Here is a 23,337-nt window from a genome sequence, read left to right as displayed (position 1 = left end):
AATTCCTTGCCTCCGAGAAGCCTACAATTTAGCGAAAGGATAGACAAGTAAATATGTACTACAATTTAAAGGACAATTTCCATGACCGGGGGTATGTGTAAGATGCCCCTTGTGGTTGCCTCGACAAGTGGATACGTGGTGATATCACTCTTCCAATCTGGGACACCATTTAGAGGAGGAGAATTGAGGGCAGAAGGTAGTGAATTGGGGTTTTGCTCTATTGTTTGAATTGCTTGTGCACCCTCGGAACCGAGATGAATGGGTGGGTCTAAAACTAAGAGAGTGGTCAAGGTTAGAGACCCAGTGTGGAGGCCATCATACACAAGGGGTCGCTGATGGACATGGAAGAATGTTAGGGTTGAGAGATACTGTGACACACTATCATTTAAAGGGCGGGAAGGGGAAGAGGGGCCAGAGAGGAAAACAAAGAAGGAAGAGAGAGGGAGAACAGGAACCAAGATAGAATGACAGGATCAGAAAAACCAAGTGAGGATTTTTAAGATAGTCTCAATATTTTCGAAGTATAAGTTTAATGACAGTTAGTTGGCTACTATTCCATAAAAGGATTACTCTATTTCCAAAGAATTTGCACAGTGTCTTACACATGTGTTAAGAGATTGAAAATAAATTAGAACATGATAAATGCACACTTAAGGCTAAAACTACAAGCACAAGGTAACCTCTAGATAGTTTGGAAGGCACTTTGGGGTTTTCTCAGTGCCTCAGGCCACCGTTATGAACTCTAGCTATTGTCCCACTCAAGTGTGGGAGGGTTGACAAATGGGGCATTGACTGACCTCTGGATAAACCAACTTTCCCTCCCAATAGGAGGGCTCACTCACAGCAACAGAAAAGGGTGCCCAGATCCCAGCTCAGGCTAGGAAGCCAACTGACTCAATCAGGGGTATGAACCCAGCAGGAAAAACTGAAAACATTTCATCCTTCCAGTTCCCCCACCCCCTTGCCAATCATGTGAGACTTGTCACTAAAGCGAAGTTCGGAAAGCAAACCAACCTCTCATCCCATATCCCAAGAGACCAAAAATGATTGGGACATCTGTACCCATGTGTTTCAAGGCCTCCCAATAGCTGTCCAAACACTTGGATCTGAGTTCATAATGGTGTGACACACACTTGACATAATCATTTTAATAGAGCCAAGAGAACCTGATTTAGAAACTTGCTTCTAAGGCTGAGCCTCTCCTAGGAGGGAACCTCTTGCCTTAAGGAAGGATTGTCACTGATGTTCTAGGCACAGGGGCTAAATGGATTAATCATGGGTCTCCCTGGGCTCTGACTGTGAGATCACTCTATGCTTTGAGTTTTTCAGCTGTCAATTCTGTTACTGTCCCATCAAAGACAACAAGTAAACTTGAGTCAAGGTGTCAGGGGATTGTTCTCCCCGGACCGCCAGGTTCCGGCACTGCCATGACCATGGGTGGTCTGGCAAAGAACGAGAGCTTTTCCAAGACAATCAGACAGTCCACATGGGAATAATTCCCCACTTGTCCCTGCTGAGTGGGATTACTGGTTTTAGAGGCATTTGTTGAACGGTACAGCTCCCAATAAGAAGGGGGTGGGAAAAGAGATAGGAAAAGGGGGAAGGTGCTGGTGGGAGGGGGCCAGGGCTGCTTGCCGCCCCCCGGGGCTATCCGCAGGGCAGTGGGCAGCTATGATTGTGCTTCCATCCACCAGCTGGAGTCAGAGCTACTCATCATCATCGTCACTGTCATCATTAGACTCCTCATCAGAATTATCACCATCATCATCGTCCTCATCCTCATCGTCACCGCCATCATCTCCATCTTCATTGTCATCATCTTCCGTGTTTATCTTTCCAGAAAGCACATCTTCAATCCAGTCCTCCAGCTCCTCGGCTGTGGGCAGGTCATCGTCATCAGGGATCTCCATCCAGACACTGTCAGCCTGCAGTGAGGGACAGAGTGAGTGAGTGAGTGATGGAAGGACCAGCCAGACCAGAGGATTCCAAGCAGCCGGGCCATGTCATCGGGAACATGTGCACATGGTTTCATGGGAATGCCTGGATGCAGAATGCTGTGTGTAGCAGCCTGCTTGTGCGATGTCAAAGGAAGCGTGCATTCCAGTGTGTGTGTGTGTGTGTGTGTGTGTGTGTGTAATGTGCCCACAGAGGTCTCTGGGGAAGGAGAGCAGGTATGGAGGTGAGGCTTGGAGGGTTGGCAGGGGAATAAGCCAGGCCCGGCATACCAGGACTGGTAGCTGCTTCCACCCCATCCCTCTTTGAAATGCCATCTTTCCTATCTTCTGCCTTACCCCCTCACCCTGAAGCAGATCAGTGGCACTGCCTGGCAGAGTCCCCGTCCCACCCTAAACTGCCTGCCCTCCGGATCCCCGCCATTAGGTCTGGAAAGTGCTGGGGGTGGCGGGCGAGGTAGCTCAGATTGGAACAGTTCCCAGGGGTATCGAAATCAAGTATTATTATGAATCAGAACTATATTTGCACTGTTTTTTCCTTCTGATTTCATGACCGTATCTACAAGATACCTATGTAATAATAATGACAAACATGTACGTGATGCTTCCGGTAGGCTAGCCATGAAACTATCACCCATGTTTCCCTCAGGAAATGGGACTAAGAAAGAGGTCGGGAGTGGGAAATACTTTTGCTTTTCACCATATATATTTCAGATGTTCCATTTATAAATGTTTTAACTGGAGTAAATTTTTGACAGTATTAATTATTATTATTAATTTAAAAAGCAGTGTACAGAATAAACAAATGTAGAATCCCCCAGGTGACCAAACGTCCACCAACAGGATAACAGGACATTGCTAACTGACCCCCACTCACAAGCATTCCCACCATAAATAATTATGCCTCTAATGACTTCTCTGTGACCATCTCTTTCTGTCCATTATTTATTTCCTCATTATCTGTTGTATTTGTCTTCCCTTCTGTTTTGTTATGATGGAGTTGTATCAGCAGTCAAGACTGAGGTTCAAAATTCCCCACGATCTGCCAGTATACTACACACCAGCTTTTTCCACCCTCGGTTCCAGCTGTCTGCCTGGTGAGGGGTGGCCTCCACCTCATTCATGTTCCTCCTCCTGCCCCCCGCCCCCAGCCCCCTCCATCACCTGCCATCACAATGGCAGCTTCACATGTGGGTTCCTTTGTGTAAGAATAGTTTGTTGTTGGGCCTTAGGAGAAAATAGAGGGTGGGAAGTTGGTGAAAATACTTGGGTAGAAAGTTCCAAAGAGTCAGTAAAACAGGATGGGCTGGCCCCATAAAGGAAACGTGCCCATGCATTTCCCAGGAAGTGCCCAGTCCTGAAGCCATAGATTGAGACAGGCTCAGAGATTAGGCTGGGAACACACGGAGCTTGGGCAAGGCCAAGGGTCCTGCTCATTTCAGGGGAGGCTAGACTCCTATCCATGGGGTCACAGTCTGGGCTGCATGGCAGAAAACAGGACAGGTTAGCAGTGACCAGGGTATACTCACATCTGTCACATTCACCACCCCAATCTGTGGCTTGAATAGATCAATCTTGAAAGTCTTTTCCCAATAGGCAATGAGCTGAAACAACAAAAAATGAGATTAGACAGCAGGCAGAGGGCATTCCCTGTCAAAGCCACATTTTGTGGCTGGACCCACCTGCCATCCCTTCATCGGTCACCGTTGCTTTAAGGTTTCCAAGACAGCTGTGGGCACTTCAGAAATTGAAGCCTTGGCTTCAGCCCTCAAACACTTTAAATAAGTGTGGGGAAAAAAAGAGGTCATAACACCAACTATGAAGACATGTACTATAAAAGCTTCTACAGCTGTAAGGAAGAATATTACAGAGATGGCCCAATGTGAATTCCCAAATGACCGTGGCTCTTTTATACTTCATGAGTGGTCAGGGAGCCATTTTCCTTCACTTCTTTTTCAATGTCCCATTTAAAAATCCCTTACCTTGCACTACTCAGATCCACAAGATGGCGGGGGAGGGCGTGGTGGTGGAGACAAGAAGTGTCATGCAAGTAAAGGGAGGGCTTTTTCGTTCACCAGGCTTGGGATCTGCAGGGACTAATCCCTGACTGGGACAGGGCTAAAGGAATCGGGGCCATGGGGCTAAGACAATGCAAATAAATGTTCAGTGGCAGAAAGTCTCCAACGCAAATAAGTGGCTTGATGGGGAGCAGGGATGGTCAGGAACCTGGATATCCAAACAGTCTGGTGATTTCTCCTTTGCAAACACCAAGGCAAACAAACATACAGAGCAGGTTGGGACAACTGCAGACCATCTGCAAGCTTACACAACAGAACAGTCCAGATAAACTCAAAATATAGCCAGGCAGAGGCTAACGAAAAAGTTATACTAGGGGTGCCTGGGTGGCTCAGTCAGTTAAACGTCTGCCTCCGGCTCAGGTCATGATCCCAGGGTCCTGGGATCGAGCCCCACATCAGGCTTCCTGCTCAGCTGGGAGTCTGCTTCTCCCTCTGCCCCTCTTCCTGCCCATGTGAACTCTCTCTCTCAAATAAATAACATCTTTTCTAAAAAGCTACAGTTTTTAGGGTCTTATGAGGCCATGACTTTATTACGATCACCTAAGAATTACTTTCATGATATCTGAAGCATCAGATATCATGAAAGTCTCTGTCTCTGTCTTATTCTGTAAGTAAGACTGGTTTTCAGGACCCTTGAAATCATTCAACTGCCCCAATTTGACTATTTAATCATGATGTGATTAGTCAGGTCCTATGCACCAAACAATAATTCCCAGAAGAATTATATCATTTAAACCTAATGATAACTAAACATGTTCTGATTACCAGCAGTTAGCTCTACCTAAAGTCTATTGACTGAGTAGTAGACAAATCTTTGGCATCAGACAGATCTGGGTTGTGATATCTCATCTCCCACCTAGTAGCTTTGTTTTCATCTGTCAGATGGGGATTATGACGGTCTCTGCCTCACAGGGTTGATAGGAAGGTTCAATGAGATGGTGCCTGCAAAGAATTTACTGTACTTCCAGGCATACAGTATATTGGCTACATCCATTGTCATCACCACTGGACTCCTGTTTATTCCCTTTAAAATTAAGTATAATAAAGGCTTTCTGACTATTGATCACTGACACTAGCAAGAGGCTGGACCTTAACTTTCTTACACATTCAACATGCTAGGACCTGGGAGAACACAATGAACAAGACAGCGTCTCTGCTCTCTGAGAGGCTGCTCCTGCTCTCCACGAAGTTCTTCATCCTATGCAAAATGGTCAAGTCTAATTTTTATGACTTAGCAACTCGGGTTGCCTATGAATGATGGTCCCCACCCAAAAACATGAAAGAGGCTGTAACAGGGAGGTGGTGGGATGGGGGACATGAATGGAAGTTCTAGTCGAAGAATTTCACCCAGCTCACTCATGTGGGTGGCTCAGATCCCTGGTCTCCAGGGAGTGAGAATGGTGGGTCTAACCATGTCAGTGCTAGCGCCCAGTATGAAGGTCCATGGTGTCCCACCATGTTGCCAAGGTCTTCCACACAAGATAGGAGTGGTCACACTGTGTTTCTGCACATGCTCCTCCTAGTGCACACCCTCCTTCATGCTTCTGGGTCTACACCCAACACACACACGAGACTATGAAGGTGACCAAGGCCAGTGCCCAGGGCTGAGCCACTCACCAGAGGAAAGTCATCCGGGTCGATCCACACAATGCTCAGGTCAGGGTTGTCGGTGTTGTCCCTGGCAACCTGTTTCAGGATTTCCAGGAACTCGTAGCCATCTGAAGCAGGATTCGAGAAGTCTGAGTAACCCCTGTACATAAATGGCTTCCAGCATGTGGAGCCAGGAGTGTGGTCTTTCCACGAGAGTTTCTTAGGGCATTTGGTGCATACCCTCAATTATAGGATTATTCTACAAAGTGAGTCGGGGAACTTCAGCCACGAAGCAGCTTACTCAAAGGAAACAATAAAAATTTTAAATAAAAAATATTAGAATTTCACAGGGAAGTGGATGATTCTTAAAGCTGGGTTCCATTTGCTGATCAGATCAGAAGAACCCCTGCCTGGTCCTCAGTGCTCTGTTCCTTCTCTTGAAACCAACAATTTGCTATCACTCAGAGTTCTACAGACCAAGAACATGTAGCCTGGACCCTTAGTCTTCTGCAACCTGGAATCTGTAAAACCTTCAAACGAAGCTTCTGATTTACAGCTGGTTTCATAGCTTTGAGATAGTAAATGGGGTTCCCCTCCCTCTCTCACCATTTCCTGGTATGCTCTGCCCTCCCTCTCTTCAAGCAGCAGCATTTATGGCCCCCAGGGGAGGGATGATTCATAAGAAAAGCAGAGACAAGCCCTGTGAGCCTCAAGAACACAATTTTTTTTTTAATTAAAAAAAATTAAAGCCTAAACCTTTAAGGACTGGTAGCATAAAATTTATACCATAAACAAGTTTTGGAAGAACGTTTAGTAAGAGAAAGCACACCCTAAACCCTCAGCATCCCCACCCCACTCCCAGCTAGAAACAAAGATTCTGGAAAGTCCCTGAGAAGAAGCGCCGCGCCCGTGTGTATGTGGAGGCGCATGCGTGCGCACAGATTGCGAGCCAGGGTGCGCACGTGCATGTGTGTCCACACGAAGAAAGTCCAGCTCCAGGGGATCTCAGAGCATAGGGCACTCATGCAGTGTTTCGGAATGAAACTCTGGGAAATGGAGAGGCCTCCAAATCTTTTGCAGAACCCCTTGGTGCGGCAGCATGAGAGCAGAAAAGTCTGCCAGGAGGCCCCACCAGTTCTCTGTGGCTCTGAAGATGCATAAAGCCACGGCTGGGATGGACAGGACCAGTGGTGGGAACAAGAGCTAGAGGCCACACGGACCCACAGCCGTCTCCATCTAGATGTATCCCCCACCTGTCTACGTCTGGGAAACCGCAAGACACCAGACCTCTCGGGATGGTGAGGTGAGGTTGGGGGGCCACCCATGACCAGACACAGTTCCCACTGGGTACAATACAGGTTTGATTCTAGACAGCAAAGTTATATCTCTGGCCTGGTTGAACATGTGACCTGAAATGTACACTTTCTCTACCAGCAACTTCCCCCACCTGTCTCGGAATTCCCTCTGGCAACTGCTTTTTCTTTGTAAATGTTTCTTCTTTTGCCTGAGGTCCCAGCCACTTTGAGCCCTTCTGTTTAACAAGTCTCTTCTCTTCCCAGGAGCTTTAGCCTTTGTTTGGCTACTTGGGGCCTCTGGGTAAGGGTTTTCTCTGCACTTCCTCATCGCCTATACATTCCAGGTGAAATGTATGCCATTCTTGGCACTTCTGCTTTGAGTGGGTGTAATCACTTTCAATGTTGCTAACTCCCGACTACTAACTGTAAGATCCAGACTGGGCCCCCTCGGTCTTGCTACCTGGAAAGCAGAGGTACTGGCGGGACAGAAGAGGCCACAGCCCCTTCCTGCGGAGCTGTGCTCTGCCTGCGTGATTTTTCCATCTATTGCAGAATTGCAGGTTTCCCCCGATATCCAAAAGTAGAACATTCCTAAGAACCGAAATGTTGTAAAGTAAAGAAGCAATAACATGTCATAAAATCAAAAATCCTCTTGGGACTTCTTTTCATCAGCACAAACAGATACTAATGTGGATATTTTGTAAAAGCAAAGCAACATAATGAGAATGTTGGGAGAGCGAGGGAAGACTGTGTATCACTAGTAACCAGGTATGGCAGACACCTGGAGTGAATAAGGCCACAGGCTTTAGAGTTCACTATCATTGTGGGAATTGGGTGGAGATGGGGTTGGAGGATATTACTCCTGCCTTCTGTAGGAGTAGCTGAGAAGGTCAAGCCCCTCCAGAGTTCCACTGGCCCCTGCTTTCTGAACCTTATAGCTCCTCCTTCCCTGGGCATAGAACTGTGTCCAAACAGGGAATCTGTGTATCATAATACACAGACCACAATGGGAAATTCTCCAAAACACTTTCCATGACTACTTTCAAGAACCAGAAGGAAGTATTCTAGAAGGTGAGAACCAAATGCAAAAGTGAACTTGATAAATCAGAAATTCACGAAGAGGCTAAAATTCAAAGACACGGACCCTGATTCACGTAGAAAGTACATCTGAGGATCAAAAGACAGACGTGAATAAAGGGAGGGGAGAAGCCATCTAGGCACCATATTGTAGAGGGACAAAGGCATCATGAGTACTATAGCTGAACACGCAAGAAAGCATGGTAGGTTTCTGATAGAAAACTGCACAGAACGTTGGAACTAATGAGAAGGAATGCTGCATATAGAATCTTTTCTACTCTACATGCTAGAGCAAGTTTGGAGATAAAAATGAAAAGATAGAAGGAATAAAAAATGGGTTCTGCTAGAAAACTTAAAAGGGTGGCAGCTTTTCTTATGTAAACAAGAAAAGTCAAATTTTTCGCTTAGTGCTTAATTTTAGGAATACAAAAGGTTTTTAAGTCCACAGAGGAGTAAGGAAAACTCAAAAAACATTCACAAAACACATCAATAAATGAGGCTGACATTAAAGCAGGAGAAACCTCATCTAGATCCAAGCACAGCTTTTCGACTTTTGAGATGATGAATTCCATAATGGACATAATCTTTCTGCATTCCTGGATATTTTCAAGAACAGAACGGAGTGGGAGGGGCAGCCCAGAATGACGCTTAAACACACCGACATTGGGGCAAACAACCTTGGTCCAGATCCTGATTCTGCCATTTTGAGTGTGACTTTGGGCAAGTTATTTAAGTCTTGGTCCCTCATTCATAAATCGGGATGATGATAATAAAAGTACCTATTTCATACGGTGGTTGTAGGTTACATGAGTTAGTACCCTCTAAATCACTGAGACAGTGCCTAGCACAGAGTGAGTTTAAGCCATTATTCCTAAATGATCTGGATTTTTCTGCCTGAATACAAGGAACCTGGCCATTCATCTCTCCATTCAGGGCATAGGTAACAAGAACAATGATCCGGGCATAAGCAGTGTGTTTGATACAGTCTCAGCACCACACAGTAGAGAAGACAGGCTCGTAGGAAGTCACGCCAGGAGATAGTATGTCATGGGGCGGTTCCTTCTGGCCCCTGCTCATGATTCTATGACTGAAGGCCTCAGGGGTGGCTGTGCCAGCAGTTGTGAGTATGAGAACCTTGCCCCAATATGTGGATTAGAGCAAAGTTTAATTCCTTTCTCTTAAAGTCATTAAGCTAACTTGGATATTCCTGATTCAAGGTTCACAAGCCTGATACATTTTCTCCCCTTTTCCTCGCAGCCTTGGATGTGGACCTGCTGGAATGGATTCTCTTGCATCTGGGAAAGCAGAGTTAAGGCAGCTGAACTGGTCTCCCAGGTATTTAATTGTTAAAATTGCAAGTTACAAGTTCAATTTCCTCTTAGGGAGAGCTTCTGTTTCTTTGGAAAACAGGTGTTCAGGCAGGTGTCTTGGAGAAGGGAAACAGCCACCGTGGGCTCTCCCTTTTTGACCAGGAAGGCAGGTGCAGGAAGCCATATTTCACGTTTGTAATTCAGTGTAAAGACCAAGAAGAGTTCACAGTTACGATTTCATTAATGAATGGATGTATTTGAATAAATAGATGTTTCCTTCATCAGTGATACCCTAAACTTAGAGCCCTTTTGAAACTGTGGCCGTGTATCTTTCAGGAGGAAGAGTCCATAATATTTTTAAAAAGTTAATTTTTTTTTAAAGGAGGAAATATTATTCCATGATTTGGGGGCTGGCGATTATTTCATCACCAAACCTAGAGGACTAGTCAGTGTTTTTAATCTTCACATCTAGTCCTGATGGCCACAGGAAGATGTTCTTATTTGCATTTTAAAGACGATGGAGTTGAGACACAGATCGAGTATGTGGCTTGCCAAGCATCACGTGGGAGCAAGTGGAAGAGCCAGGATTCTAACTCAGTTCTTTGGTCTGCACGTTTAGAACCATTTCCACAATCACTTTCCCTCCCAGTTCTTGGCATTCCTACCAAAGCTAATGCCATCTTCCTTCCTCAAGATTGTGCTTGAGATTTGTGAGCGGAGTGGGAAAGCTTCCATAGGAGGGAAGCAAGAAGGTAGCACGGGGCAGAACCCTCTGGAGGACGGAGCCCCTCTCCCCCACCCCCCACCATGCTGCTGGGCACCCTCCTCCTCCTGGCCACACTGTTACTGTGTTGGGAGGGTGGGTTAAGTCAGCGAGGTCCCTAAGTGACTGGAGTCTCAGAGATCCACCTAAATAAAGAAGAGGGACACGGTGTTGAGAGAACCGTGACTCCCTCCCCTGCCACACTGACTTGGAACCTGAAGTCCCATGACCCAGGGCTGAGGGCTCGTGTGGAGCCAGGTTTCCCACGGCCAGCAAGAGGCCTCTGGGAATCCCATCTCTGTGGGAGGGGAAACCGGTGATTATGCTCTCCTCCTTCCCAGGCAGGGAGGATCTGGTGGGAATGAGGCTGCACCAAGCCCTGGGGGACCAGTTCCAGGCCAGTCACAACCCTGTCAGACCAGGGCCGGGTCTGGCAGAGAAGTGGGTATTTCGGAGCACAGCCTAAGAGCTGGGAGCCTGGGTTTGAATCCCAGTTCCACCACTTATTAGCTGTGTGACCTGGTGACATTGTTTAACTTCCTATACCCCTGCTTCCTCATCTGTACATCGGGGCAGATCGTAAGGATGGTACCTAATACACAGGGTTGTTGGGAAGATTACATGCATGGTTAGCACTGAGCAAGAACCAAAAGTTTGATAAACCAGATTTACATTGGGAAGCTCAAATAAGCAGTCAGCACTCTTACTTGAGACAGCGGATCTCAGAAACATTTTCCAAGAACCCCAGGCGGTTGCAATCCAGTCGGAACGGGGCTTGGAGACGTTCATTGCAGGGCCAACCCACGCGCGCACACAGCAGCCTGTCCTTGCATTTCCAGCTTGTTAGTGTTAATGTTCCCTGGGCCCTTAGAGGATATATCCATCCAGCATGCGCTCGTGTAGAAACGCCGCTCCGCGGACCTTTCAGCAGGTGTTATAAAGAAGATGTCAGCCTGCTGCAGACACATCTGGGGGCAGCAGAGGAGAGGTGCTCATTTTCAAACCCGTCAAACAGCAGCTCCGGGGGCATCCTGAGCGCAGGAGCTGGACAGGCCCTGGAGGAGGAAGACCAAGCAGCGCGCAGGGCCTGGGGCAAGAGCAGAGCGCCCAGGCTCGTCCTTCCAGGGCCCAGAGAGCAACACTGCAGCCCAGGGAGCAAGCTCACAGCTGGCACTGTGGGAACCGCTCAGAGAAGCGCCCCCTGGGGACTCAGGTCACTCGGGTAGTCGGTTGAATTCCAAATCGGGGAACATCAGTGGACAGCAGGGAGGACAGCTGACTTCGCTTCCTTAATTGGCTCCCAAGCTTCCAGGTGGCTGCGTTCTCTTGCTCTCCCTGCCCCCCTCCCCCAATAGTGCAGCAGCATCACTGGGCGCGCTCAGAGCCAGCCTCGGGCCGGGCAGTCCCACAGGGAGTGGGCTCAGCTGCACTGGGTGCTGAAGAGCCGGAGAGAAATCTAAGCTCGTGTGTCCGCTGTGCCCCTAGCCGCGTGATTTCAAGCAAGTCACCGAACTTCTCTGGGTCTTGCTCATGGTGAGGTGGCGGGGTGATGAAGGGCAGGAGAGAGGAAGGAAGGCGGGCTGAAGGGTCACTGGAGCAGGTCGCCAGGGGTAGTAACTGCGAGGGGCCCTCAAGTCTACAGCGAGGCCTCCTGCCACCGTGAAGGAAGCCAGACAGCCCTCAGCTTCGTTCTTGGCCTCAGCCTCCTCATTTGTAAAGTGGGAATAAAACGAGCAGCGCCCACATGGGGTTCTGGCCCGAAAGCATACAAGAAGTGATCAAGAAGTGATCATCACCAGCCTCATCATCATCAGGCCACGGTCAGAGGTCAATTAAGCCTGCCGGGATTTGAATCACAGCAAGCGATCTAGGCCCTTTAACCTCTCAGACCACTTTTCTCCTCTGAGCTGGGATGTAATAATCACGCATTTATCACAGCCTGGCTTTAGGGACCCAACGAGATCATCTCCGTACACACAGTTCCTCGAGACTGTTAGCTCTTTCAGGAGAGCTGTGTGGACTTCCCGGACAGATGACCTTCTGTCTTTGGCCGGTGGGCAGGGGTCCCGTTGCGGCAGTCGGCCAGCGAGAGCAAAAGTATAGAAGGAACCGCTGTCTGGGCAGCAGCGAAATTCCTGGTCCTACAGCCACGCCTCTCTGCCCCGGGTCACACATCAGTGACCTTCGGGTAATGACTGACTAGCTGCAGCGTCAGGACTTTCACAGAAAAGCCTTTCCTAGCCCTGAGTGGGCCAGGCCCTCCCTGGATGAAAAAATACACTTCGATCCCCCACATATTGCCCCCCCCCCCCGCCTTCAGTGCGTTTCTTCCAGCTTCCCAGGAACAAGCCCCAGCTTGGGCTCCTCTGGGGGAAGACGCAGCTTCGGGCCCAAGGATATTTGTGCAACGAGGAGGTGGAAGTAGTTTCAGGAGCTTGATTCATTGCAGCAGCAATCTCGGTCAAACAGGTTCCAGCAACTTCTTGGAGGCTTCTTTGTTCCATTGTTCCAGAGGGCCAGACAGGCTTCCCCACAATCCTGGAAGAGGGCAGGTGGGGCAGAGGGAGGAAGCCCGCTGGGGTCTGGCCGGCCCGCTGCTGCTGGTGGCAATTTCATCTCTGTTCACACAACACCAGGGATCCGACTCTGTTTGATTACAGCTTATAAACCCCGGGCAATTGGCTTCCTTCGGTATTTTCCCCTGCAGGGGCAGAGGGGTGGCCAGAAAATGCTGGAACCATACTGGCTTTTTTTTTTTTTTTTTTTTTTCAGACAAAGACTAGATATCCTTAAAGAGTTTTGCCAACTCTGCAAGTCAATGATGGGAAAAGTGAGACCTCAGTGAGCGTTCAAAAGGGGGGAGGAAACCCTCAAATAATTTAGAGCATCAATTTGGTTTTGATACAATGGAACATTGTTTGGCCCTAAAAAGAAGTGAATTACTGATGTGCGCGACATACTGATGAATCTTGAACACATTATGGTAAGTGAAAGGGGCCAGGCACAAAAGGCCTCAGATTACATAATTCTAATCACATGGAATGTCCACGATAATCAAATCCGTAGAGATAGAAAGTAGATTCGTGGTTGCCAGGGACGGGGGGGAAGGAGGAAGAAATGTGGGGGGACCGCCAACGGGCATGGGGTTTCCTTTCAAGGTGATGAAAATGTTCCGGATTAGTGTACAACTGTGTGAATACACTAAAATCACCACCGAATCGCACACTTTAAAAAGGTGAATACTGTCATGTGTGGCTTCTCTCTCAAGATTAAAAACTGTATGATAATAGCATTTAGGTTTCCATCTGTAAGAACTATGGAAGCTAATAGTGTATTAACAACAACAACAACAAAAACAGGAGTGGGGTTGAAGTGTTGGGGCTCAGTCTTGGTCAGTCATCCGCTTATCCCATCGCCTCCCGACAGCTGTTTATTGAGTACCTACTATGTGTCAAGGTGCTGTACAAGGACCAGGTACATACTGAGGACCAAGACAACCTGTGGCTCCTTCATGGCCCACTATGAACTCCTTGTGCCCTCTTGGGAAGATTGCTCAACTCCTTGAAGCTTCCTCGTCTGTCCCTGTGAGTGTACAAGAGGTCTCAGGCAAATACCACAGTTCTGCAGTACCTGGGGCTGTGGTTCCTAAACCGGATGGTGCCTTAACACTTGCCTCTGAGCTCTGTGCAATTACAGGTTTCGGAAGGCCCTATTATAATCAGCCCCAGGTGGCTTTGGTTCTCATGCTGTCACGTTTGGCGACCCCTGCCCAGGCACCTCATGGCCCAAGGCCAGCTGCTGAGCCATCTTAAATGAAGTTCCTTGCCTTCTACGTGTGCCGTCTGGATCGTGCCTAGTCTCTGCATATGCGCCACAGAATGCCCACTTATGCTTTGGGGACCCTTTATGTCACAGCATTGCCAAAGGGACTCAGCATTCTACAGCCAGCAATATTGATTTTTCCTGCACTTCCTTCTCCACCGAAGCTAAAAAGAATGTGACCAGGAAAAAGTCATCCAGTTTCCAAAATAAAACAAAGCTGCTCATCCATTTATAGGGTCATTTTGCACTTTAGAAATTAACTGCCAGTTTTGTCCAAGCCTCACTCTTTGAGGGAGTGTTTTCTATTAAGTTTCCCAAGCACATACCATATTTTACAAAGCAAAGCATACTTTGGTTGTAGTTGAAATGTAGGATCGTTATTTATATAGACTAGATCATAATACTGTTAAATAAACTTTTAATGTGGACAAACATTTCTCTCTCCCTCTCTCTCACATGCACACGTGAGGTGAGAAGCGCCCCCTGGGGACTCAGGTCACTCGGGTAGTCGGTTGAATTCCAAATCGGGGAACATCAGTGGACAGCAGGGAGGACAGCTGACTTCGCTTCCTTAATTGGCTCCCAAGCTTCCAGGTGACTGCGTTCTCTTGCTCTCCCTGCCCCCCTCCCCCAATAGTGCAGCAGCATCACTGGGCGTGCTCAGAGCCAGCCTCGGGCCGGGCAGTCCCACAGGTAGTGGGCTCAGCTGCACTGGGTGCTGAAGAGCCGGAGAGAAATCTAAGCTCGTGTGTCCGCTGTCATCCGCGGACACATGCACACGTGAGTGCACGCGCATACACCCTGTAAAGCTAGGATGTTTTTATATCCCTCCAGTACTCAGTGCTTCTTCCTAGTTTGGACAGCCAAGCAGAAAAGAATGAGGCTCTGATCCATCTACATCTCTTGGCTGTGTGCACAACTGACAACAGACTCATACCTAACTGGCGACCACCAGGGGGTGCCCAATATCTTGCGGTGGACTTGCAGACAAGCGCTGAGGCAAGAGCAAGGAAGGAGTGCTGGCAAAGGGGAGAAGTCAGATCTTGCTTAAGGTGTCAAGGGACAGATGGGGGTTTCCTACCTGGGTCACTCCTCTCTGCAAAGGCCACAATGTGGATCCCATTCAGATCATCTTCCTGGAGGAGAGAAGAATCAGAAGTTACACTCCCAGGTGGAGAGATAGAAAGGAATAAGTCAGGGACAGAGACAAAGGGTGGCATGGAAGTGGGAAGGGGGGAGGTGTTGGGGTAGTGGGCATGGGGCAGGGGAACTGAGGGGTGCACAGTAAGGAAGGAAATATTGATGAGCAACTGGGCGGAATGCGTGCTGCTTGATCCATGGGTTCACAAGACAGGAGAACACACAAGACATCAGCACTGAATGGGCCTCACTCCTGTGGGCTGTGGGGTCCAGGACAGCAGCAGCAAAAGGCAAAAGGAGGAAAAACATGATTCTGGTTATTAGGAGCTCCAAGGGCAACAATCACTCTGAATATAGCTCAGTAAATTGTCAGTCTGTGTTTTGAGAATTCACCACCAGCAACCAGCAAATATGGGAACGTCTGAATGCCCTTGACAAATCCTGAAACTGTCCCCAGACTGGCAGCAGACAGGAATCTTCTAGGTCAATTAAGACGTGGGTCTGTTCTGTTCACGCAAGAATCATATACAAACGTAGGGCTCCTCTGTGAACACTCCTCCTACTGAAAAACCTGTGTAGTCAGTAAGGGGTGCCTTGCTGACTGTGGCATCCAGGTTCCCACCTTGGGGTCCTTTCTGCTCAGGTCCAAATTTTGCTGAGGGCCTCTAACGCATTTCTGTGAGTGTGGGAGGCTATGGGAAAGTGGATTTGGGGACTAGGGAAAGTTGAGGGTGTAACGTGACACGTGGGTGTGGCTGCGGGGGCTGAGGCCAAGGCCAAGGATTCAGCGAGTCCGTCACATCCCTGAGCGAGCAAACGGCATTGCATGGTTCTATGTTCTCGACAGAAAGGACCGTACCCCTGTGTCTCCTTTGCATCAATTCTTTGTGTCTCCTTTGGAGGAGGCTCTGTTGTGAGCGATGTGATTACCAAAAAAACATGGAGAAGAAGATGTTTAAGAAGGAGGCACCCGGGACAAATCTGAGTGAATACCGATTATCGCTGACACAGAGAAAGGGAGTCACAGGGTATCCCGGATATCACATCAGAATCGTCCTATGGAAAAAACTCCAGGCATCTCAACCCTCCCATGATCCCCGTTTCCATTTCAATTGATTTTAATGCTGGTACAATCCTATCTAAATGCTAATTTTTCCCCTTTGAGTTTGGAATGGACAAAAGCTCCAAAAATTCTGAGAGATTAAATGGAAAATATTATTATTAAAAACAAGAGAGTGGGCATGGGCTTGGTCAGATGCTTTGGGGAATTGAATTTTACAGATATATGTGTGTGCGTGTGCGTGTGTGTGCAGGTTTATTACACAAATCTGACACCAACCAGAAGGGGAGTCCAAGGTTTCACTGTTTTACATTTGCTATTATGGCCAGACAGAATATCCTGATCAGTTCTCATTAGGCTGTCCTGTGTCTCTGTCTCCTGCCATCAGCAGGAAGTGAGCAGTGTTAACTCTGTGAAGTAGGCTTCATTTCTGTGTGCCCTTCTAGAACACATTTGGAAATTGCTTTTGGAATTAAGAATCCATATTCATTTGTTAGAGGCTGCTCACAATTTGACCGTCACTCCCCAGACCCAAGATGGTGCCTGGATGGAGGGCTCTCATCCAGGCAAAGAACCCGTCTCTTTGTAGGGATCAAAGAGTCAGTTCACAAACCTGTAGTGAACACTGGCAAAGAGGTAGGTGCCTGCTTGGCGCCGGGTATTTTCAGTAATAAACTCACAGAGCAAGAATCCATGGGGGAAGTGTATAAATCAGGGTTCCTCAGTGAGAATCCATTGTGCACGGGGGAGGAAGAGCCAAGCTGACCATGCATAGGACTGAGACACCCCCCCTCCCCGGGGCCTTCTCTGAACCCCACAGCCTTTGCTCCAGATCACCCATTTAGCCTTTAAATCACATTGCCTTGGAAACTCTCTTTTTAATAGCACAAATCTTACCTTCTCAACCAGATGGCAAGCTCTCTGAGGAAAAGGATTATGCCTTAAAATAACAAGGATAATTACAATGGCCACAATAGTATCTGCCCCCTGCCGCTCTTTGTATCAGTTCTTTACAAGTACGTCATTTCTAAACTGCAAATGAAAGTCTTATTCCTATTTAGTGCTTAAAGAATTGAAGTGACTTACCTAACGCCACAGAACTGGTACGTGACATAACTGGGATTCAAGCCCGTTCTGTCTGGCCCCACGTGCTTTTTCTTTCCCACTGAAGGGGTCCAGAATAAGCCACTGTGGCACAAAAATTATTTTGGGCTGAAAGCATATGAATTCCTAAATGCCTTATCTACCTAAAAACAGAGGATCCCAAAAGAACTCAATTGTCATAAACCCGTACCCAAGAACCGTTCTAATTTCTCTTCTTAGATATTATCACAGAACTAGCAAATCTCCCATCTATTCCCCAAGGGCCCATTTCTTTTTCCAAAGATGTTGTTTATTTTTCCATAAGTTCCCTTTCTCCCCAACCTTCTAACAAGTCATTTTTTCTCCCAGAAGTGCCTCCTGCCTCTCCCATTTCCAATTAAGATGGTATATAAGCCCTTTGTTGAGTCACATTTCCTTGTAAACTCCCTTGCATAAATAGGTCATTAAATCTGTCTTTTGCCCATGCTCATTGGTGTTTTGTCAGTTTAATTTGCAGCCCTTTAATACAGAACCTAAGAGGGTAGAAGAAACAATTTTCCTCCTTGACATCACCAATAGCAACAGAATGAGTCTGTTGTCCCTGCAGGGTTTGCAGATGTTTCAAACTCAGATTAGTGACTCTTAGTTAAAGGAGCTGGTAAGGGGGTTTTATGTAAAATGACTGAGCCCCATATCCCCCAAAGAACTGGAGACTTAGGAATACTTTGGTGAATACCCTACTCTGAATTCTCTTTCACTTTGTACATCCATCTATCATAGTATAGATGCATACTGGAGTGGTGTTATATGTTTTAAGATTGTTTCATTTATTCAACCCTGAACTTCTAAGGACACAATAGCAATGTTCATTTTTATAAACCCTGTGCTTAGCACAAAGTAATAGGTTCTTATGAATGTCCACTGACTTAAAGAAAAAAGGATGTGTAAGCTTACACACTAGTTGAAGAAAATAGAAAGTATTAGAGATACCAAAAAGAAACCACACATCAGTCACCCACCACCCAGGTATATTACCACTGTTGCTGTTTTGCTCTGTTTCCTTCCAGGTTCTGTTGAATGTTTGTTCTCTTGATTGAAGCAATGCAAAGAAAAAAACATGCACTTAAAACTACAGACTCCCTGGTGGAATGGAATGTTCCAGGGGCTTATCTGGAGGTTTCTGGCCCCCTTTTGGAAGTACTACTTTGTAACTGCCACAAAGAGAGAAGGTTCTTTCTGAAGGAACTGCTGACTCCCATCCCCATAGACTTTTGCCCAGAACTCCGACCACTTGCCAGGATGGAGAGCTGGTTGGAAGGTGAGAGTATTGAAAGGGACGGACAAGCCGGCACTCAGTCTGGACCACCTTGCCCCACCTTGACGTTCTTTGAATCTAAATAGCAAATAACTGTTTGATTTACAAAGCAAGTATTGCTAGCCACCAATTTCTTTAGTAATAATCAAGTATGCGTTTTTTATGGTTTGCTCTTTAAAAACCCACACAATGAGAGAAAGAAAAGGTCAATAGTTGCTTTAGCTTGACTTAGTTTTCCTATCTTATTTAAATATTTTGCAACGTCTGGGGAAGTGGGTGTTGAAGATAAAGACTTCCAAGTTCATAACGGGTCACCTTCCCCCAGCTTCTGTGGTTTCATTTGCTGCAGCCCAGGGGTCCATGAAGATGCTGCTCTTTGGAGCAATGCTTCCCTAGGTGGCAAAGGTAGATGGGGAAGGCACTTGGGAAGTGGCTTCCCAGAGATGCCTTTGACAGATTGATTTCTGCTTCTCCTTTTTAAGGATGGAAAGATGATCCTGCCTTCCCTCCGGTTAGGTCCGGTCACAGCTCCTGCGGATGTCACATGGATAGTCCATGATGGCGTGCAGGTAAGAAGAAAACCAGTCTAGTTGCCCTTTCCTCTACCAGGTTAAATTTAATACAAAGCCCTTTCCTGATGAGAAAACAATTGAATATATAGTAATGGTGGAAAATATGAGCCATCAGTTATATTATAGCGAAAGGTAGTAACTTCTCTTTTCCCTTAAGTGAAAAGAGAGCAGAGAATGAGTTTCAGTGAATCCAGAGAGTGAAATTTCTGAACTTCTGCCTATGATATATAAGAGGGAACATTGCTACTGGGCAGTGTGGGGGGCTAGGGGTATTTGTGGTCAGGGGGAGGGGACAGGACACAGCTCTCCCACCAAGGCATATGGTGTCAGGGATGTGATATAGCTGTGTCATTAAGAGAAGGTCTGAAGGAAGGGCTTCTCTTAGGGATGAAGAAAATTAAAAGAACTAAGAACAGAGACATAGCAGAAGAGAGCAGTGACAATCACTCTCAATTTAAAATGGTCATGAAAGACAGAGAAAGACCAGGTAGCAGATTCTGGTAACCAAGAACTCATATCAGGTTAAAGACTAAAGAATAGAACAACAAACCTCGGGTGTGAGATCCAAGATCAGATCTTGGGCCAGGAAAAAGGAATTTTTTGTGTGTGTGCTATAAAGGACATTAGTGGGACACTGGTCAGTTTGAATAAGGTCCATAGGTGAAATAGAATTATACTAATTTCCTGATTTTGATAAGTACACTGTGGTTTTGAGAGACATTCCCTGTTTTTAGAAAACATCTGAAGTATAAGGAGATTTGTGTCTGCTAGCTACTCTCAAATAATTCAGGGGAAAAAAAGTTTATATCCATTATCTGTCAAGAAGCATGTGATCAAGCAAATAAAGTAAAATGTTAACATTTGGTTTATCTGGTAAAGAGATCATGGAATTCTTTATATTATTTTTTGTAAGTGTGAAACGATTTTCAGTAAAAGGTAAAGATATTTTTTAAAAGAATGTTATTTTTAAAACACTGATACACTCTTTTTAAATCTAATAACAAGACCTTTTAAAGATTACATTTTTGAAAGGTTTAAATATTAAGAAAATAGGTTGCCATTACTGCTGGGTTATTCTTCGAAAGTCTGATTATCCAGACTGGATGACTTGCTCTTCAGGGTCTTACGAAATGTTTGTTCTGCCTTCAGACATACAAATAAGTTACCAGCCAGTAAGACATCAAGTGATAAGTTACTTCATGGTTCTGTTCTGTCATTTTAGACTCTGAATCAAAGACCAAATAAATAAATGCTTTCATTTTAATTCCTTTCTTCTCCCCCACCCCCTTGACAAAATGGTATCTCATGGGGATATGGCTTACTCTGGGGAACTATACTGAAGAGAACATGAGATTTGGCTCCAAATGATCTAAACTTAAGTCCCAAGATCTAATGCTTATTACTTATGTATCCCTGATTAATCAACTTAATCTGTACGATCACCAGTTTCCCCATGTAAAAGTGAGTTTTCCTCACTTTTTAGAACTCTTGAAACATCCAGTTTAAAAGGATACTGTGGAATGCTTTGAAGAAGCTCCACAGGTGTTGGTTGTTATGGTTATGGAATTTTATATAAAGCTGATGTGGAATGGGATCGCATGGGATGTTGTATCTCCATGGCCTTCTTTCTATACTATTTTGACTTGCCTGACACGTTGTCTATGGCATAGACCTAGGGGATAATCTGACTCAGCATCTTCCAGTGCCTTGAGTTGATATTAATGAAAACAGCTACCATCAATTGGCCAAATACCTCCCAGGTTCTGGGTGTTTTACAACCACTCATCCTTACGAAAAGCCCTGATTTGAGAAGCAGAAACTAACTAAAGTTCAGAAAGATGACATGACTTGATACAGGATGCAGAGCTACCAGGTAGCAGATTCTGGATGTGAACCCAAGTCTCTATGACTCCACAGCCTGAACGCCTTCCATGATGTCACCCTGGGTCTCTGGTCGTCAGTGACCAGAAGCCAGTAGTGACTGTGGGAAATGAACTCAAAGAGTAGTTTTGCCTTGTGGGTAGTACCCAAGAGGCTTAAATTAGATCCAAGGAGAACTGGGCTTTAATTGAGCGTGATGTTATCCACGTTTCAAATTCTCCATCATCTAGACATCCACTCCAGCAAAATAAAATGTGGTTTAAGTTTGGGAACTCAAAGGGGTACTCCACTTGGGGTGGTGTCTACAAGGCAGAAAGAGTTTCTCATTTCTTACCCATGTTTCAAACATGTCTTCTGGACGCAGGCGACGTAGGGTGGGTCTGAAAAAAACAAAGATGAGCTTCTTTGAGTAGGGATTACCAAGGCAGACACCACAGCCTCAGTATAGTGAATATAAAATGAGATGCTGGTTCATTTGCAAGGGCATGAAGAGCTCTAGAAATCTCCCCTAAGGAAATGGAGCTGTTCTACCCTGCTACATCACACAGGGAGCTAGCTGGGCCTGAAGCTGCCAGCCTTTTCACAGACCCATTTGATCCAAGGATTGTATAAAGCCTATTACAGGGACCCCTGGGTGACTCAGTGGATTAAGCATCTAACTATTGATCTCAGTTCAGGTCTTGATCTCACAGTCATAAAGTTCAAGCCCTATGTTAGGCTCCACTCTAAGTGTGGAGCCAAATAAATACGGAAATAAAGTCGATTACAAACAATGGGTCAGAGGGTACAGGGTTAGCTTATTCCTAGGGCAAGAAGTCATTTCCTTCCTCAAAGATAAGGCCCACTGCTCAAAGCCCAGAGCAGGCCCAGAATGAGGACACCTGGGAGAAGAAACAGAAGTAGTGGTTCTCCAGGCCAGGACTGCATTGTCTTATCATCAGGATCATCATTTAAAGCTCTTTAGGGATGTTTGGAGGAACAAGTAAAATTATATTTTGCTCATGGTTTTATTTCCTTCTCAATGTTGGCAAATTGTATTAGACACACTGAGATTTCCTTCTCCAAATGCTGCCTCCCTATGGGGACCAGGACAACCAGGTGATGGAGTCATAGTGCTCCAGGTTCAGTGGACATATCTGAGCGGGCGTTGGAGAGGGAGGGTGGTGTGACGAGGTGTCGAACCCACTACCACATTCCATGTTTCAATATTGTCCCTCCCTCAAGGGCAGGGGTCAGCCAACCATTGCTGGTGGGCCAAATCCAGCCAGTGCCTCCTGTGTTTATAAATAAGCTTTTATTGGGATACAGCCACACCCATTTGTTTACATACTGTCTACAACTGCTTTCACACTACAGCAGCAAGGTTGAGTATTACAACAGAAACCATCTGGCCAACAGAACCTGAAATATTTATTCTCTGTCCCTTTACGGAAAAAGTTCGCTGATCCATGCTAGAGCTACTCTAAGTGGTATCAAATATGCCTCTTCTAGAAGTCTATGTATTAAACACTCATCCATGGCTAAGTTCTTTAACTACTCTGAGCCCAATCCCTTGATCTTTAACATCAGGATAGTAATAATACTCCATAATGTTGAATATTAGATAAAAATAGCTTCCATAAGCACCTGACATGGTATTTGGCATATAAGAGTCTGACAGTAAATCTCTATTGTTATTATTGTAGAATATGACTTGTAACTTACTCTGACTTAGAGGGGATTTGCTGATTGTGGGGAGTTGGTCTACCTTGTTTGCAAGTATACACCCATATTCAGAAAAGGTAGCAATATCCCTGCCCAACTGATCAATGACCAACAAAGCCATACTATTGATTTCAGTTCTTCTGAGGTAGTAACTCCAGGTTATTGCTCATGGGAGGCCTAAAAATGTTAGGACTGAGAGGTTCTTCTCCATCCCCCAGGCCTTAGACCACCGCCTGTCCCCCACCCACCATCCCCTGCATGCCATCTGAGGCACCTTTGGTGCTCCTTCACAAACTCTACGATCTCCTCTTCTGTGTAAGGTTTGTCAGGGATAACAATGGGCTCATCCATAAATGGCTCGTAGAAGTCAACCTCATTCATCTTCAAGGACAATTTCTTTGCAACCTGTAACAATTAGAAACACAACAATAATTTTCTTGAATGTTAGTCTAGAGTAGCAATAGGTTTCCCATCTCTAAGAAGTGTGTGTGTTTTCTGGCAAAGATACGAGCGTATACGTACAGTTTTAACTTAAATGTTGAAGTGGTAGAAACCCATTGCCTAAGCCCTTGCTCAACCCATCAGAGAAGGACAAATCAAGGAAAAACCCTCTTTGGCAAATGAGATCCAACCAGGAGAAGGGAGCGGTAGGAATGAAAAGTGGGAAATCTAACTGTACAATCATCATCACTCCA

General features: G+C 46.1%; 1 protein-coding gene across 1 annotated transcript in view; it reads right to left on the bottom strand.

The window, feature by feature from the left end:
* Window positions 1–513: 513 nt before the first annotated feature.
* The window catches only part of CASQ2 (calsequestrin 2), a 60,848-nt gene continuing 38,024 nt past the window's right edge, over window positions 514–23,337 (bottom strand). The window contains exons 6-11 of the mRNA XM_004771089.3: window positions 22,917–23,047; window positions 21,273–21,318; window positions 14,969–15,023; window positions 5,648–5,748; window positions 3,482–3,556; window positions 514–1,925 (exon numbers count right to left, since the gene is read on the bottom strand). Of these exons, the coding sequence (XP_004771146.2) occupies window positions 1,707–1,925; window positions 3,482–3,556; window positions 5,648–5,748; window positions 14,969–15,023; window positions 21,273–21,318; window positions 22,917–23,047 (627 nt within the window). The 3' untranslated portion in view covers window positions 514–1,706. The remainder of the gene's footprint in view (window positions 1,926–3,481; window positions 3,557–5,647; window positions 5,749–14,968; window positions 15,024–21,272; window positions 21,319–22,916; window positions 23,048–23,337) is intronic.

The sequence above is a fragment of the Mustela putorius genome, unplaced genomic scaffold (assembly GCF_011764305.1).
Source record: "Mustela putorius furo isolate JIRA1106 unplaced genomic scaffold, ASM1176430v1.1 tig00000585_pilon_pilon_pilon, whole genome shotgun sequence".
NCBI classification, from domain to species: Eukaryota; Metazoa; Chordata; class Mammalia; order Carnivora; family Mustelidae; genus Mustela; species Mustela putorius.
This window is presented reverse-complemented; position numbering and strand designations above follow the sequence as displayed.